General features: G+C 39.1%; 1 protein-coding gene across 3 annotated transcripts in view; it reads right to left on the bottom strand.

Moving 5' to 3' along the window:
* Positions 1-5,177: 5,177 nt before the first annotated feature.
* The window catches only part of LOC140726920 (periostin-like), a 66,060-nt gene continuing 55,754 nt past the window's right edge, over positions 5,178-15,483 (bottom strand). For all 3 annotated transcript variants that reach the window (XM_073043924.1, XM_073043925.1, XM_073043922.1), the window contains 2 exons: positions 13,810-13,842; positions 5,178-6,151 (listed from right to left, as the gene is read on the bottom strand). In XM_073043924.1, the coding sequence (XP_072900025.1) occupies positions 6,093-6,151; positions 13,810-13,842 (92 nt within the window). In that variant the 3' untranslated portion in view covers positions 5,178-6,092. The remainder of the gene's footprint in view (positions 6,152-13,809; positions 13,843-15,483) is intronic.

The following is a 15,483-nucleotide window of genomic DNA, read 5'->3' on the forward strand; positions in this document are numbered from 1 at the left end:
TTAACCTATTCCAAGGTCAATCTAACCCTTCCCTCCTGCATAGCTTGTCATTTTTCTGTCATTGCTGAGATTTTTATCAGAGTTCATCAACCTGAGACATCTACTTGTTCTGTCATCATGGTCTGACATACTCCACACTCTTACATTACAATACTACCAAACTAGAGGGTCAACTCTGGGTCAATGAGGAGAGTGAAAATCAGCACCAAACATACCAAAAAATGGTGAGGCTTTAGTCTAGTTAATCTGTAATATAGTGCTACTGAGCAAGAAAAACAGTATGAAATAAAGATAACCATCTTACTGACAATTGATAATAGCAAACCATCTAGTTGTGAATAGTGGTGGCCAATTAAGCAGCTGTTGGGAGGAGGAGTCTCCAGGAATAATCCCGTCCTCAATGATGTGGAGCCTCTAGTCAAGCTGTTTCAGTACAGGACAACACAATTAGCTATGCATCGATGTGAAAAATTGCCCAGCTATGCCCCTTCCACAAGTTTAGAATAAATAATACACCCAGAATTCTGCTTTGAATCATCAGTGAAGTGATGGAAACAATAGTCAACAATGCTCATCAATAATCTATTCACTGTTGCTCAGTCTAGGGTTCATCAGGACCACTCCACTCCAGGTTTATCAAGAGCTTGGTCCAAACATGGAGCATAGAGCTGAATTAATGGTTATATGAGAGCTCTTGCCTTCACCATTAAGGTAGCACTTGACCAAATGTTGCCCCATTTCAAGATGCCCTGGAAATACTGAAGTGAATAGATATCTCACTTGAAGGCAGAGTATGGGGTTAATGAAAAGTCTTGGCATTGTGGAGGAACAGAGGGATCCTGGGATCAATGTCCAGAGTGCCCATAATGTTGCCATGCAAGTTGATAAGTTAGTTAAGAAGGCACATGGTGCATTGGCCTCCATTAGTCAGGAGATTGAGATCAAAAGCCACAAGGTAATGCTGCAGCTCTATAAGACATTGGTTAGACCACACTTGGAATATTGTGATCAGTTCTAGTTGCTTCATTATAGGAAGGACGTGAAATGTTTAGAGAGGGTGCAGAGGAGATTTACCAGGATGCTGTTTGGATTAGTGAGTGTGTCTTAAGAGGAGAGGTTGAGTGTGCTTGGGCTTTTCTCCTTGGAGTGAAGGAGATGAAAGGTAACTTGATAGAGGTGTACAAGATGATAAGAGGCAGACTGCACAGCTGTTGCCTTTTTTTCCAAGGTGAAAATAACTAATACAACAGGGCATAATTTTAAGGTGATTGGAGGAAAGTATAGGGAGGTATCTTTTTTTACACAAAGAGTGGTGGGTGTATGGAACACCTTGCCAGGGGTGATGGTAGGGGGCAAATACATTAGAGACATTTAACAGACTCTTAGATAGATATATGGATGAAAGAAAATTGGAGGGCTTTGTATGAGGGAAGCTTTAGATTGATCTTGGAGTAGGTTAAAAGGTTGGTACAACATCGTGGGCTGAAGACCCTGTACTGTACTGAACTATTCTATGTCCTAAACTGAAAAAACAGATAAAGAAAGATGGTTGTGTTTGCCAAGATCAATCTCACCAGTCCTAGGAAGTTCCTTAGGGTTGTGTCCTCAGCCCATCTACCTTCAAGTGCTTCAAAAATGACCCCCCTTTCATCATTGGGTCTGAGGTGGGAATGTCTACTAAAGATGGCACAATGTTCAATTCCATTAACAACTCCTTAATAAATGAAGCAGTCCATGCTTGCGTTCAGCAAGAGCCAAGCAACATTCAAGCACAGGCAAAGGGTAAATAATCTAAAAGTTCTGGACAATGATCACCTCCAATGAGAAAGAATCTAAGTGACCATCCTTTGCATTCAATGTTGTCATTATCTCTGAGTCTCCCAATATTGTAGTTAGCCTGACCAAAGGACAAATACTGCGGCAAAAAGAAGAGTTATGAGAATTGAGTATCCTGTAGTGAATGACATCTTAAGGCCTTACTGCCACCTACAAAACATAAATCAAAAGTATGACAAAATAATCCATAATTAACTGGATGATTAACACTCACCTCTCAGAAAGCCAAGTCTTTAGCCCCTTAACTCTGAAAGGATGTGCTGTCATTGGAGAGAGTCCAGAGGAGGTTCATAAAGATGATTCTGGGAATGAAAGGGTTAACAGATGAGGAGTGTTTGGCAGCTTTGGGCCTGTACTCACTGGAATTTAGAAGAATGCCAGGGGATCTCCTTGAAACCTACCGAATGTTGAAAGGACTCGAAAAGGTGGTTGTGGAAAGTACGTTTCTGAAGATGGGGGTATCCAGAACTAGAGGGCACACCCTCAAAATTGAGGGGTGACCTTTTTGAGCAGAAGTAAGGAGGAATTCTTTTAGCCAAAGAGTGGAGAATCTGTGGATTGCTGTGCCACAGACTGTGATGGAGGCCAAGTCTGTGGGTATATTCAAAGCAGAAGTTGACAGATTCCTGATTGGTCGAGGCAACAAGGGATATGATGAGATGGCAGGTGTATGGGGTTGAATAGGATCCAGGATCAGCCATGATGGAATGGCAGAGCAGACTTGATGGGCTGAATGGCCTAATTCTGCTCCAATGTCTTATGGTGTAAAGTCAGTATCATGCAGGAAAAAACAGGCTATTTGATTAAAACCTCATCAACCATCCTAAACATTCATTCCCTTGACCACTAGTGCACAATGGCTGCTATGTGCTCCATATGCAAAATGTACTGTAATTACTCAGTCAGGCATCTCTAACAGCTCACACCAAATCCACAACACCTATCACTAGGGAGAGTCGGGAGAAGGCAATGACATTAGTTCTTTCCTTCAGACCTTTCTTCATGATTTTGTAAATATTTCACACCATATTCTTCCTGAAAGACCACAATGGAATTTACTTTTACCTAATCTACAGGCAGTGATAAGGAATGAGCAATGATTCTGAAAATTCTGTATCAACTTTTCCAGGGTTGTCTAACCTCTCCTATAGACGTGTGGTGGAAAGTGTGCTGACTGGTTGCATTACAGTCTGGTATAGGAGCACCAATACCTCGGAGTGGAAAAGCCTGCAAAAGGTAGAGGATTTGGCTCAGTGTATCACGAGCCGACCATTGAGCACATCTACATGAAATGTTGCTGTAGAAAAGCAGCATCCATCATCAAAGATCCTCCCCACCTCGGCCATGTTCTTTTCTTGCTACTGCCATCAGGTAGGAGGTACAAGAGCCTCAGGCCTCCCATCATCAGCTTCAAGAACAGTTATTACCCCTGAACCATCAGGCTCTTGAATAAAAGAAGATAACTACACTCATTCTATTTCTGGTATTTCACAACCAATGGTCTCACTTTAAGGACTCTTATTTCGTTATTTCATGTTGTTGTTACTCATTGATAATTATTTATATTTGCATTTGCACAGTTTGTTGTTTATCGATCCTATTTACAGTTACTGTTCTATAGATTTGCTAAATATGCCCATAGGAAAAAGAATCTCAAGGTTGTATGTGGCGACATGCATGTACTCTGAGGAAAAGGAACCAGATGTTTTATGATACTTTCTTCTGACTTTTATAATCCAGTCACTCCACAAGCAGAGCATGCAGACTCTAAAGCGGAGGTTACATTTCCTTAAATAAAGGCAATTAACCATGGGAGGACATTTGTATGTATCTAGAATTGATCCAAAGGGAGAGATGTTCAGGAGGAAAGATAGTTTTGGAATGTTGCATTTGATGTTCAGTCACTTTGACTCAGCTCTGCTTTGCTCTCTTGCCAAACAAATCACTTGCAGACAGGGTTGAGCTTCTGGCATTAAGGTATGTTGCCCAAATTCTTACATTTTCAAGTGTGTATAAATTTAGAGGAGATAATATGTCCACATTAGTGTTACAATATGCCAAATGAAGCAATGAAATGAGTAACATAGCCTCCATATAACTTGTGTTACCCCAATGCTTTCAAGGAGAGATTTTTTTTAAAATTAGTGGTCTGGAGGGAGGGGTTGGGAAGTGGATTACAAAGGGTGGGCATTTCAGTGGGGACCAGGAGAAATGATAGGGTAGATGATCGAGGAGAGATTGTATGTCATCCTGATCGTTAGGGGTGACGGTAGCTCACAACCAAGAGGGCACATGCTGTCTGACCTCTGTAATGAATGCAGTGCCTGGTTCAGTCTGAGACCATTGGTTGGGAGTGGAGCACAATAGCTAGAGCCTGAAAAAGCAATTCAGCTACAAGGTGGAGATATGTGCAAATGAGCTTCCTGAATCCCAACAGTTCTTACTTATTCAACTATAAGCCCACACACACTTATTTTCCAGTCTGATAACTGTGGGTTTGTACACTAATGAATGATCATCAATTGTGAATGAACTAACTGGGCTGGGTTGACACGATTCTTTCTACCAGGCTTCTCCACCATCACTCAGTAACACTGACCTCTCACACACTGAGAAGCTGTGCAGCAAAGCCACCAGTATCTATATCACTGCTTAATACTGGTGCTAAAGACATTAAACCTGGTTTCCTTCCTGTGTTTGCTGTTTGTCTAATATTGCCATTGTGTGATAAGCACCTCATATTCTGCCTTAGTAGTCTACAGCTCAACAACATTGAATTGTCCAATTTCAGGTAACCTGCTCCACCTCTGTCCCTTTTCTCCTATTCCTTGATCTACCTAATTTCCCCTACACACACCCCATCTCCAGCTCTTGTTCTTCTCTATTCCTTCATCCACCAGGTCTGCCCACTGGATCCTGACCACCCCACATCCCTTATAGGTTTCCAAGCTCCACCTTCCTTTTCTATCAAATTCCATCATCTGCAGCCTTTTGCTGAGTGTTGACAGCAGTATCTGTTTTTGATTGATATTCATAATGCATGCTACAACACAATTTTCTATTTTCATATTATGAACAATGGTAGAACTTGCAGGACAATTTTACTCCCATGTTGCTTAATGGATTATGCCTGGCATCATGGGCATGAGCAAAGGTCAGGCTGCGGATGGCTTGCATCCACCAGCGAGACGTGTTACTGATCCATGTTGAGAGTCCGCAGGGTCAAGGAGGCTTTGCCATCTGGCATTTATTGCAGATGCCGTAAGAAGTAGAAAGCTGCTAATTGTCAGAATGAACATTCAAATACATCCATGTGAGAAAGGAGGTAACAAAACCAGGCATGAGGAAATATTCTTTAATGAATAATTGTTTCTAAAAGAAAGTACAAAAGAAAGCACCAAGTTCAGCATATTTTCCATAAACTTTTAGCCATTTTAAAGATGGTTTTCTAAGGTGGCATCATGGCAGGATTCAATCTGCAAAATGCAGGAAAGAAAGAACAAGTTTTTCATTGATACAGAACTTTTATAGAAAAAGTTTGGAAAAATATTAATTCAATTCAATTTATAAAAGTACAGACAATCTGAATCTGTGTTTGTGAATTGCAAAGCTTTTTATGCCTTAATACAAAATGCATGTCAGAAATAACCCATAGATACACTAGAGCAAGCAATGACATTAGCTTTGAAACTTACAGGATATCAGTTTCAATACATTAGCTAGTTTCCTATCTGCTCTTATTAAGCCCGGCTTCAAAAGTGGAAACAAATATATGAGACAAACAAACTTTTGATATGTTCCTGTACAGATTCCTGCCATGCTTATGAATATCCTACCACTGATAAAACTGGAAGATATGACTTTTTCCAGATAGGACACATTTTAACTGACAGAAGAAAATGACTGCTATTAACTGGAGGTGTTACAAAAACATCACTATTTAGTAAATTACACATTTTACATTTTCGAATATCCCTGATTTAATTTTCCAATAGTTCCAATGAAAAGCCTCTAGAACCTAACCAATTTTATTTCTAAAACATACCATAATATAATTGCAAAACACAGGGAAATCGATAATTTCATATATTTGTTTTTGTTATTCAACATTCATGTGAACTTGATGGGAATTTTGTGACATGTGCAAAACTTGACATTCTTCTCATCTGAGGTTGATATAGGCTAAGCCTCAAACTTATGATCTTCTTCTTTGGTTGGATGTCCTCCGTTTTCAAAGCAAAAATTTCATATCTTCTTTAACCCTGTAACTTCTTTTTTGGGATCCTCTTCATTGCACTCCTTGCCCCTCTTAACGCTGTTGGAAATTACAAATAAGACCCCTCAAACACTTGAATTCAAAGGTACATATATGTAGTCCAGTATGTTTACAAACCAACTCTGCACTAGAATTGCTTTAATATTTTTTAAATTAGAGCTATTATTAAAATTAATATTGTTATTTCAAAGTTTAAAAAAGGGAAACATTTTCAGATTCAGATTCATTTATCATACTTACATCAAAATATAATAAAACATGTTGTTTCTGTAAACAACCAATACACCTGCAAGTGTTGCTACACATTCCAGCAGCAACAGTGCATAGCCACCATGCATGGCAGACAACATAGAACATGCTAAGCAACATAGCAACAACAGCAAAGCAAGTCTCATTCCTTCCACCCTCGCACATACACGATTCTCTAACCCCAGTCTTCGGTCTCTAGCCTCCGATGGACTTGTGAATTCAGAGACACAGGGCCTTTGGCTTCCCCGGAAGACTCATAGAGATTCACAGATTTAGGGCTCTGTTTTTTTTTTGTTTCTATTTCAATTTTTGTTAACAACTGAACTAGTTTATCTTTGTTAACCGGGTTTCAGAGTTTTGTGCCTATTGATGTATTAGTCTATAAAACGTTTTTGAATAATAATTGCAATAACATTTTACGAAGAATTGATACAGCACCAAGCTGTTTCATATTCTTTAGTGGTCAGTTAAATTGGATGTTTAATTTGGCTGATGAATTGACAAGCACCCAAGTATAATGTCGAAAGAAATACTGCATGGATTACAGCCAGAAGTTTTACTGAGAACAGGAACTATTTATCTGTATTTATATGAATAAATATCACAGCTAATTCTTTTCTCCCCAAAGGAGATGGGGATGAAAATTAACATTTTTAATGAAGAAGTCAATGAATGGCTGTGGTATTTAGGGAATGGTGAAAAGTGTATGAAAAATACCCAATACTTTATAGATCAGGCTTGACTATTTGTACACCACCTCTCCAAAGATTCTAATGGTCATACATTTGTGACCGTAGAATTAAATAAAAATGATTTACAGGTAGAAACACTTGTAAATGTAATTCTGACATTTTTTTGCCTGAACAGGCATCTTTGGAATAGAAATTCCATAGCACCATTCTCATTTTCCAGACACAGGACTGCTTGAATAAGCATCTGGTTTGGAGGACAGGGCATGCACATTTTACTTGCCCAAAGAGAGTTGTTAATGTATTGAAGGAAGCACAAAAAGAAACATCTGGAGGCAATGCCTAAAATAGTGTTTAACACTTTCTATATTCAAACAGGGGACTGAACATGTGTTGCAAAACACAGTCAGTTCTGATCCTTAAAGGGACAGATGGAGGTTATTACCAAGATTATCATAGTAAGAACTCTTTATGAGTGTGAAACTGAGAGAAGCTTGGACCTTGGAGAAGCTAAATTGTTTTGCTCTGTTAAGTTACTCATGCTATTATCTCGCTCTGTTATGGAATTAGAATTGTCTTTAATGGTACTGTGTCCCTCATGTGCCAGCAATTGAACTGGAACTTTTTTTTTGATGTATGCCAACTTTATCGCATTAGAAACTAATGCCAGATTGGGCTTCCTTTTAAAAAAAATGCAGAATTGGCCCGATTAGTCTGGAGTAAGGTTAGGATAATTCACAGTCAAAACTGATGCATTTGTAAAAAGACCTGCATAGTTCTCAGCAGAACCACACAATTGATGGCAGCTTCATACATTTGGCTGTACAACACCAGGGACATACCAGCCAGGACACACTGTAGAGAGGAAGGAATGGGTTAAAGGAAGAAGGACTCAAAGGGATGTGGAAGACTTGATTAATGAGATAAACAGCATGAGAGAGGATGTGCACCAAGGGAACCAGAAGACCCAGAGGGGCCATCATAAGGAGATATGGGCAGGAGGCACTTTCAGTTGCTATTTTGGGTGTGACGATTTGTGCAGAATAAAGCATTACAGGAATATATTTCACTTCCTCACAAGCTTTCCCAGAATTAGGTGCAGACATGAACCCCCACTGTTACTCTTCCTCTACCAACATTCGAATCCTACTCCTTTCCCCACATAGATGCAGAGTGGCTAAGCTCAAAGTTCTACTATTGCTATGCTGGGCCTTTGGGAAAACTATCTGATGAATGTGAGTGAAAGAGCTGTTGGGGAAGGTTTACATTAATTTGGCAGAGGGATGGGAACTAGAGTGATAGGGCTGGGAATGGGGTATTTGGTATGCAGGTAGATGCATTGAGTAGTGAGACTATGAGGACGAGCGGGGAGAATGACAGTCAGTGGGATAAGTTGAAGTGTAACATGGGGGAAAATTGAAAAGGGTGATGAATACAGGACTGAAAGTGATTTATTTGAATGCACGCAGAACATGGAATAAGGTAGATGATCTTAGACCATAAGATACAAGAGCATCAAGACTGCTCTGCCATTTCATCATGGCTAATCCATTTAACTCTCAGCCCCATTCTCCCTCCTTCTCCTGGTATCTCTTAATGCCCTGACTAATCAAGAATCTATCAACCTCTGCCTTAACTATACCCAATGACTTGGCCTCCACAGCCACCTGTGGCAATGAATTCCACAGATTCACCACTCTCCAGCAAAAGAAATTCCTCCTCATTTCCATTCTAAATGGATGTCCCTCTATCTGAGGCTGTGTCCTCTGGTCCTAGACTCCCCCACCATCGTCTCCAAATCTACTCTAGGAAGGTGTTTCAACATTTTATAGATTTCAGTGAGATTCCCCCTCATTGTTCTGTATTCCAGTGAGTACAGGCCCAAAGTCATCAAATTCTCCTCAAATGCTAAGCCTTTCAATCACAGAGTCATTTTTGTGAACCTCCTTTAAACCCTCTTTAATGTCAGCACATCTTTTCTAAGATAAGGGACCCAAAACTGCTCATAGTACTCTAAATGAGGCCTCATCAGTGCCTTACAACACCTTAACATTTATCTGTGCTTTTATATTCTAATCCGCTTGAAATGCTAAAATGACATTTGCCTTCCTCACCACTGACTCAACCTGCAAATTAATTTTTAGGGAAACCTGCATGACGATTCCCCAGTTCCTTTGCAGCTCAGATTTCTGATTTTTTTCTCCATTTTGAAAACTCTCTATGCTTTTATTTCTTCTAACAAAGTGCATGACCATATACTTCTCAACACCGTATTCCATCTGCCACTTTTTTGCCCATTCTCCTAATCTGTCTAAGTACTTCTGTAGCCTCTCTGCTTCGTCCACACTGCACACTCCTCCACCTATCTTTATATCATCTGCAAACTTAGCTACAAAGCCATATCAATTCCTTCATCCAAATAATTAACATATAACGTAAACACAGGCAGTCCCAACACAGAACTCACGTGGAATACCACTGGTCACCAGCAGCCAACCAGAAGAAGCTCCCTTCACTTCTAGTCTTTACCCCCTGCCAATCAGCCAATGCTCTACCCATGCTAGTATCTTTCCTGTAATACCATGGGTTCTTAACTTGTTAAGCAGCTTCATGTGTGGCACCTTGTCAAAAGGTCTTCTGAAAAACCAAGTACAGTTTTCCAGTTCTCCAGAATCCATTGATTCTTTAAAGATCATTACTAATGCCTTCACGATCTCTTCAGCCACCTCCTTCAAAACCCTGGGGTGTAGACCATCAGGTCCAGGTGACTTATCGATCTTCAGACCTTTCAGTTTCTCAAGCACCTTCTCCTTAGTAATGGCAACTTCACTCACTTCTGTCCCCTGACGGTCTAGACCTTCCGGCATCTTGTAGTGCAGTTAAAGATTGGCAGGTGTGACATTGTGGGTGACACCGAGTCATGGCTGAACGATGATCAGAGCTGGGAATTTAACATCCAGGAATACATCTTGTTTTGAAAAGACAGGCAAGTAGGCAGAGAGGATAGGGTGGCTCTATTGGTAAAAAATTAAATCAAATCCTTTGAAAGAGGTGACATACTACAGGATTGGAAGATATAGAATCCTTGTGGGTAGAGTTAAGAAACCACAAGGGTGAAAAGAGCCTGAATAGAGCAGCATAAAAGCTCCAAACAGCAGCCAGGAAGTGGGATAGAAATTACAACAGGAGATAGAAAAGGCATGCAATAATGGCAATGTTATGATAATTGTGTGGGATTTCAAAATGCAGGTCGGTTTGGAAAATCAGGTTGGCCGATCCCAAGAGAGGGAATTTGCAGAATGCCCATGTGATGGCTTTTTAGAGCAGCTTATAGTCAAGCTCCCCTAGTGGAAAGGCAATTCTGGATTGGTGCTGTGTAATGAACCAGCTTTGTTTTGGGAGCTTAAGTTAAAGAAACCCTGAGGAGACAGTGATCTATATGATAGCATTAACCCTACAGCCACTTGGACTCTAAAAAAAAAGGGTCGAGTCAGAACATTCATATCGTGACCCAGTTAATCTGAAAGGAGACCAATCCTGACACCATGCGCCACACAAGAATGGCTGACTGTCTGGTGTGACACGCTAAAAAAAACCTACTCATCATTTGCCAGTTGGATCAAAGGATTACAATATTAACTCCTAGATGTACTAACTGCAACTATTGAATAGGCACTATCTATATTGAACAACGGCACAAAATGTTCAAGTTTTTGACCAGAGCAGAGCTCAGATGTGCAGAGGAAGTGTTCTTTCCTGGTGTGCATACACAAAACTCTGGAGGTTCCAGCGTTCGGAGTGTTTTGCTCCACATTGCCAGCAGCTGCAGTCTCTCCTATGCCTCTGTTTTAATGTGGTGTTTAGAATTCTTTTATCAAAGTGCCACTTGTCATGAAATGCAAGGTGCTGCATCAAGCCATGTAAATTATTGGATTGGTACAGGTGGACCCACATGGCAGAATGAATGGGATTATCTTGTGACATGACACTTCCTCACCTACTTATTGATGTTTTTTCTTTTTTTGTGTGTACCTGTTTCCACTCTCACTTTGTTGGTTCCAGGGTGACTTTAGTAAAGCTGAACTGGTGTCTTCAGACTGTGCCACACCTGGGGCAGAAGGTGTTTGGCAGAGCATATGTAATTAAAAAGGAGAGGTGCTCCTTCTACCATTTACATTAGAGCCTGTGCATAGGCTCTAGGTTTTCAGTGCCAGCTCTTTCTCTTCTTTTAACAGTCATGATCATTAATTCACAAGAGCCAGTAGCATATTCTTAAAGGAGGCTTTGCGAATATCTCTGAATCTTTTCCTCTATCTTCATGGCAATTTCTTGCTATGAAAGAGTCTGTTTTGGGAGTCTGGTGTTGGGCATGCAAGCCTAAAGAAAAGCCTGCCCAATGAGTGAATTAGAGCCTTAACACTTGGGACGTTGGGCTGGGAGAGGGTGCTGATATTTGATCATTTCACCTTTCAGTGGCTTTAGAAGATTGTTCTGCGACAAATGTTGATACTATCTGTCTCGAATTTATGGTGAATAATCCAAGTCTCTGTAGCAAGCTGGAGAACTGGGGCCATTGATATCTGGTAGATCAGAAACTTGGTGCTGCTTGAGATGGTCTTAAAATAGTTTTCCTCAGAAATCCAAAGGCTGCATTGGAGAAGTCATCATTAATATCTACTTTCACTGCGTGACAATGTTCCTTCTGAGGTGTGCGCGTGTGCATGCACACACGTCTTTTGCTACTAGTGCACAAAGGATTTTAAACTGCACACACAAGATTGTCACCCTCTACCTCATTGGCATGTTAAATATATTTCACGATCATACACGATCACATTTTTTTTTCCTGTTTCTGATGCAGGCAGTGCAACAGTGTGGAGTTTGCGATAATTTGTCTGCGGATTTTAGAACTGGCTTATTTATACTGTTTTTCTTGAAGAAATTGTTCAGTGTGCACATGTTGTCACTGGGGGAAAAAATTGCACAGCTCAAACTTTTCACGCACACTGGTCATTACAAATTAGAAAGAACATTGCTGAGTGGTGGCTATCCAAATATGTGGCCTTTGTTTTAGAACTGTGATTTGGCAAGCTCATTATAAAAACAATCTCTGTGTCATGTTCCTCCTGTAGCCTAAATACAAAACATTTGTCACATCCACTGAGCTGAGAGATGGATTTGTGGATACGCATAAAGGGCTTTCCTCTGATAGCTTCCTCTTGATGTTCTCCAGCTTCTGCTTCATGGCTCTTGGGCTTCAAGTCTTCTTGTTGCTTTGTTTTTGTTTGGGATGACTGCATGGTGTGTAGTAAGGGATGGTGAAATCTCCCCATCTGCTTGATATGTGCTGGCATGCTCTTCTTCATCTTCAGGAGATTTGAATATTTTTCATGTGTATCCTGTCATTTTGGTGATTCTCATTATAGCTACGTTCTAGTTGAGATTTGTAGTGGTTGAACAGTCACAGAAGCAGATGCTAGAATTTATCCCTCAGATCAATGCTGGTTGTTGAAAATATCCAGCGCTGCAGACTCAGTGAGAATAAGTGAGGCAGATACGCTTCATGGAGACGAACATTCATAATTAGAAAATTCTCATGATTCACAACACTCTGCACACTGAGGATGGGAAAAAACTTTCCAGATCATTAGCAGATAAGGCGTTAGAAACTATAAGTCAGGCCTAGTCACTGAGGTCTGAGATGAGATTTCTTCACCTGTAGGATAGGATAGGGAATTTTGAAAATGACTACATAAGAGACTATTAATGCTCATTCACTGAGCTTCCAGGGAGAGACTGCCTGCTGAATGGATATTTGTAAATCAAGGAATATTTGATTGGTGTAGGAAAAGTGATGCTGAGGTAAAAGATCAGCTCAGGGAATGGCAGAGAAAGACCTAAAGGTCCAAATGTTCTAGTTCAGTTCTATTCTTACTATTTTGTTTCTGATTGCAGAGCAGACCCAATGGGCCAAATGGTCTAATTCTGTTTCTATATGTTATGGTCTTTATAACTGTGACAATCTGAGGTCTGTGCCTTCTGGGGGATTTTTGATTAACATTTGAAATTATTATCTGAATTACCATAGGCTAAAAGGACAAAATGATAAAAGCAGGGCATTCATCTTATGAAACTCAATTGCATTCATTACAGTAAAATGAAAAGTTTCAACTGGAGTGCCAAGTCCTGCTGCTATAAAGGGTGAATTTCTAGCAACTAAATTTCTGCCATTCTCCAGAAGATTTTTTAAATAATTATTTCATCTGTTTTATTACAGCACTGAAACAGGCTATTGCTTCTCTACTCCTGAAATCTCATCTGTTGTTTAATTAATCTCAGTCAATATGCCCTTCTGCCACTTCCTCTATCACTGCACCCAATAAAATTCATGTCACCCATTCTACATGGTCACAGGGTTTGGTAACAATTTGGTGGACCTGAATATGGGGAGGAAAAATATCAAGCCCCTGTTGGGATCCCAACCTCTTTGTGTTATTGGCCAAGATAAATTTGTACCTCAGAATGTTTTCAGTGATGGGGGAGGTTGTTAAGAATGTGAAAGTAGTTGCAGAAATATTACTCAGGACGTTACTTCTTACAAAAGTACTCTTACAAAAGACAAAAGTTGCCATGACTCCAATCACAGGAGTGATTATTTCAGCTAAAGGATTAGCATCGTGCTAAAGGCTGTTAAATAATGTTGGTGGCAATTAGCAGCATGCCTTTCATTCTTATAATAAATAAGGAAGTTTAACATACCTGAAGCCAGTCTCACAGTATGTTCAGTCCTTGCTGAAATTAATTTTAAATGGAAATAAATGAAAAATACAGTTGAATTCTTGGTTGAATAATTGGTATAACAATTATTCTTGGTATAACAATTAAAAACAAAGTAATATTTGCAAATTCCAGACCAAACTCTGTAGGAGAGCTTGTAAGTTGTTTTGAACGGATCTGTTTCATAAGCACAGTTTCTTCCCCTCCACCAGATTTCTGAATGGACAACAAACCCATGAACTCAACTTCAATACTTTCCCTCTCTTTTTGCACTACTTATTTACTTTAATTTATATATATATATATAACTAATTTATAATTTTATTATGTATTGCTGCTGCAAAACAACAAATTTCACAACATATACCCCTGATATTAAATCTGATTCTCTTAAAAATTCAGAACTATTGTAATTTGCAGTTGAGACAAATTGAATAATTGTGTTTAGTGCCAGCAAATAATCTCTATTTAAATAGAGGATTGTGTAAATATATTTTTAAAATGTCATTGAATATCTTCTAAAAGTCAAAAATAAATTACGTATTTATGATTGCTGCTAATATAATATTATGTGGTTGTAGCAAAAATGGATAATTTCACCACCTGTAACAATTTTTCCTTTAAGATGAGAAAGCTGTAGTACAACACTTGCTAATCTACTTGTGAACTTGACTATGTTAGCTAACTTATATTGTAATACCACTTTTAGATATTCTTGATCACATTTGCCATCACAACACTATTAACTTAAATAAGAGTTTCCTTACAATAGTATGGGAAGACTTGAAAATAATTATTCACGATTCAGAATGCAGTAATTGCTCTCTCTCTTTCTTTCTCTCTCTCTCTCACACACACACACACACACACACAAACCCCCCCCCCCACCAGAAAATTCCTTTCCCCCACAGGTTAACTGTTCAATCTTTTAAATTCTTCCAATGGGTAGCTTGTTGTTTTACACAAAGATTATTAATTGTGAAACATGCAAGGAAGAGGTTTCCATTTGCTGTGTATGAGTATTACGATATCTACGGTAAATAATTATTTTCCACACATTTGCATGTCCCATTCTTCCAGAGGTGTTTGCCAAATTATCACAATGTAGATTTGAAGTGCTTATCCGATATCAGTTGTTATACCTGTTAACTGATAGATAGAAATTAATGCTCTCAACCATTCCAGCTCTTCAATAAAAATATTTACTGAGTTCAGCCAGGTATATTTAATTTATTAACATCCAGTATACCATAACCTTAACAATAAGTAGTAAAACATTTCCATGCATTATGAATTAAATGAACAAAAGGGTTCCATTTATAAGGATTAAGAATTATTGCAAAAAGTTCAAAGTAAATTTATTATCAAAGTACGTATATGTCACCATATACTACTTTGAGATTTAATTTCTTGCAGGCATATACAGGAAAATAAAGAAATAATGAAAGTAAAGAATCCAGTATCGTATGTATAAAGAAATGCAACCTTGAATTGTTAATAAAGGTTAAGAAGAACTTTTGACTAAGTTTTGACATCTCACATTGAAGAACATTGCAAGCAATTACAGGTCTTCTTCGATCTATGAGTAGTCTTCAAGTTTATTCAAGTACCACATGTCCAAAGAAAAATTAGCAAACACAAGTTGCTATGTTAACT

Source organism: Hemitrygon akajei, chromosome 4, assembly GCF_048418815.1.
Source record: "Hemitrygon akajei chromosome 4, sHemAka1.3, whole genome shotgun sequence".
NCBI classification, from domain to species: Eukaryota; Metazoa; Chordata; class Chondrichthyes; order Myliobatiformes; family Dasyatidae; genus Hemitrygon; species Hemitrygon akajei.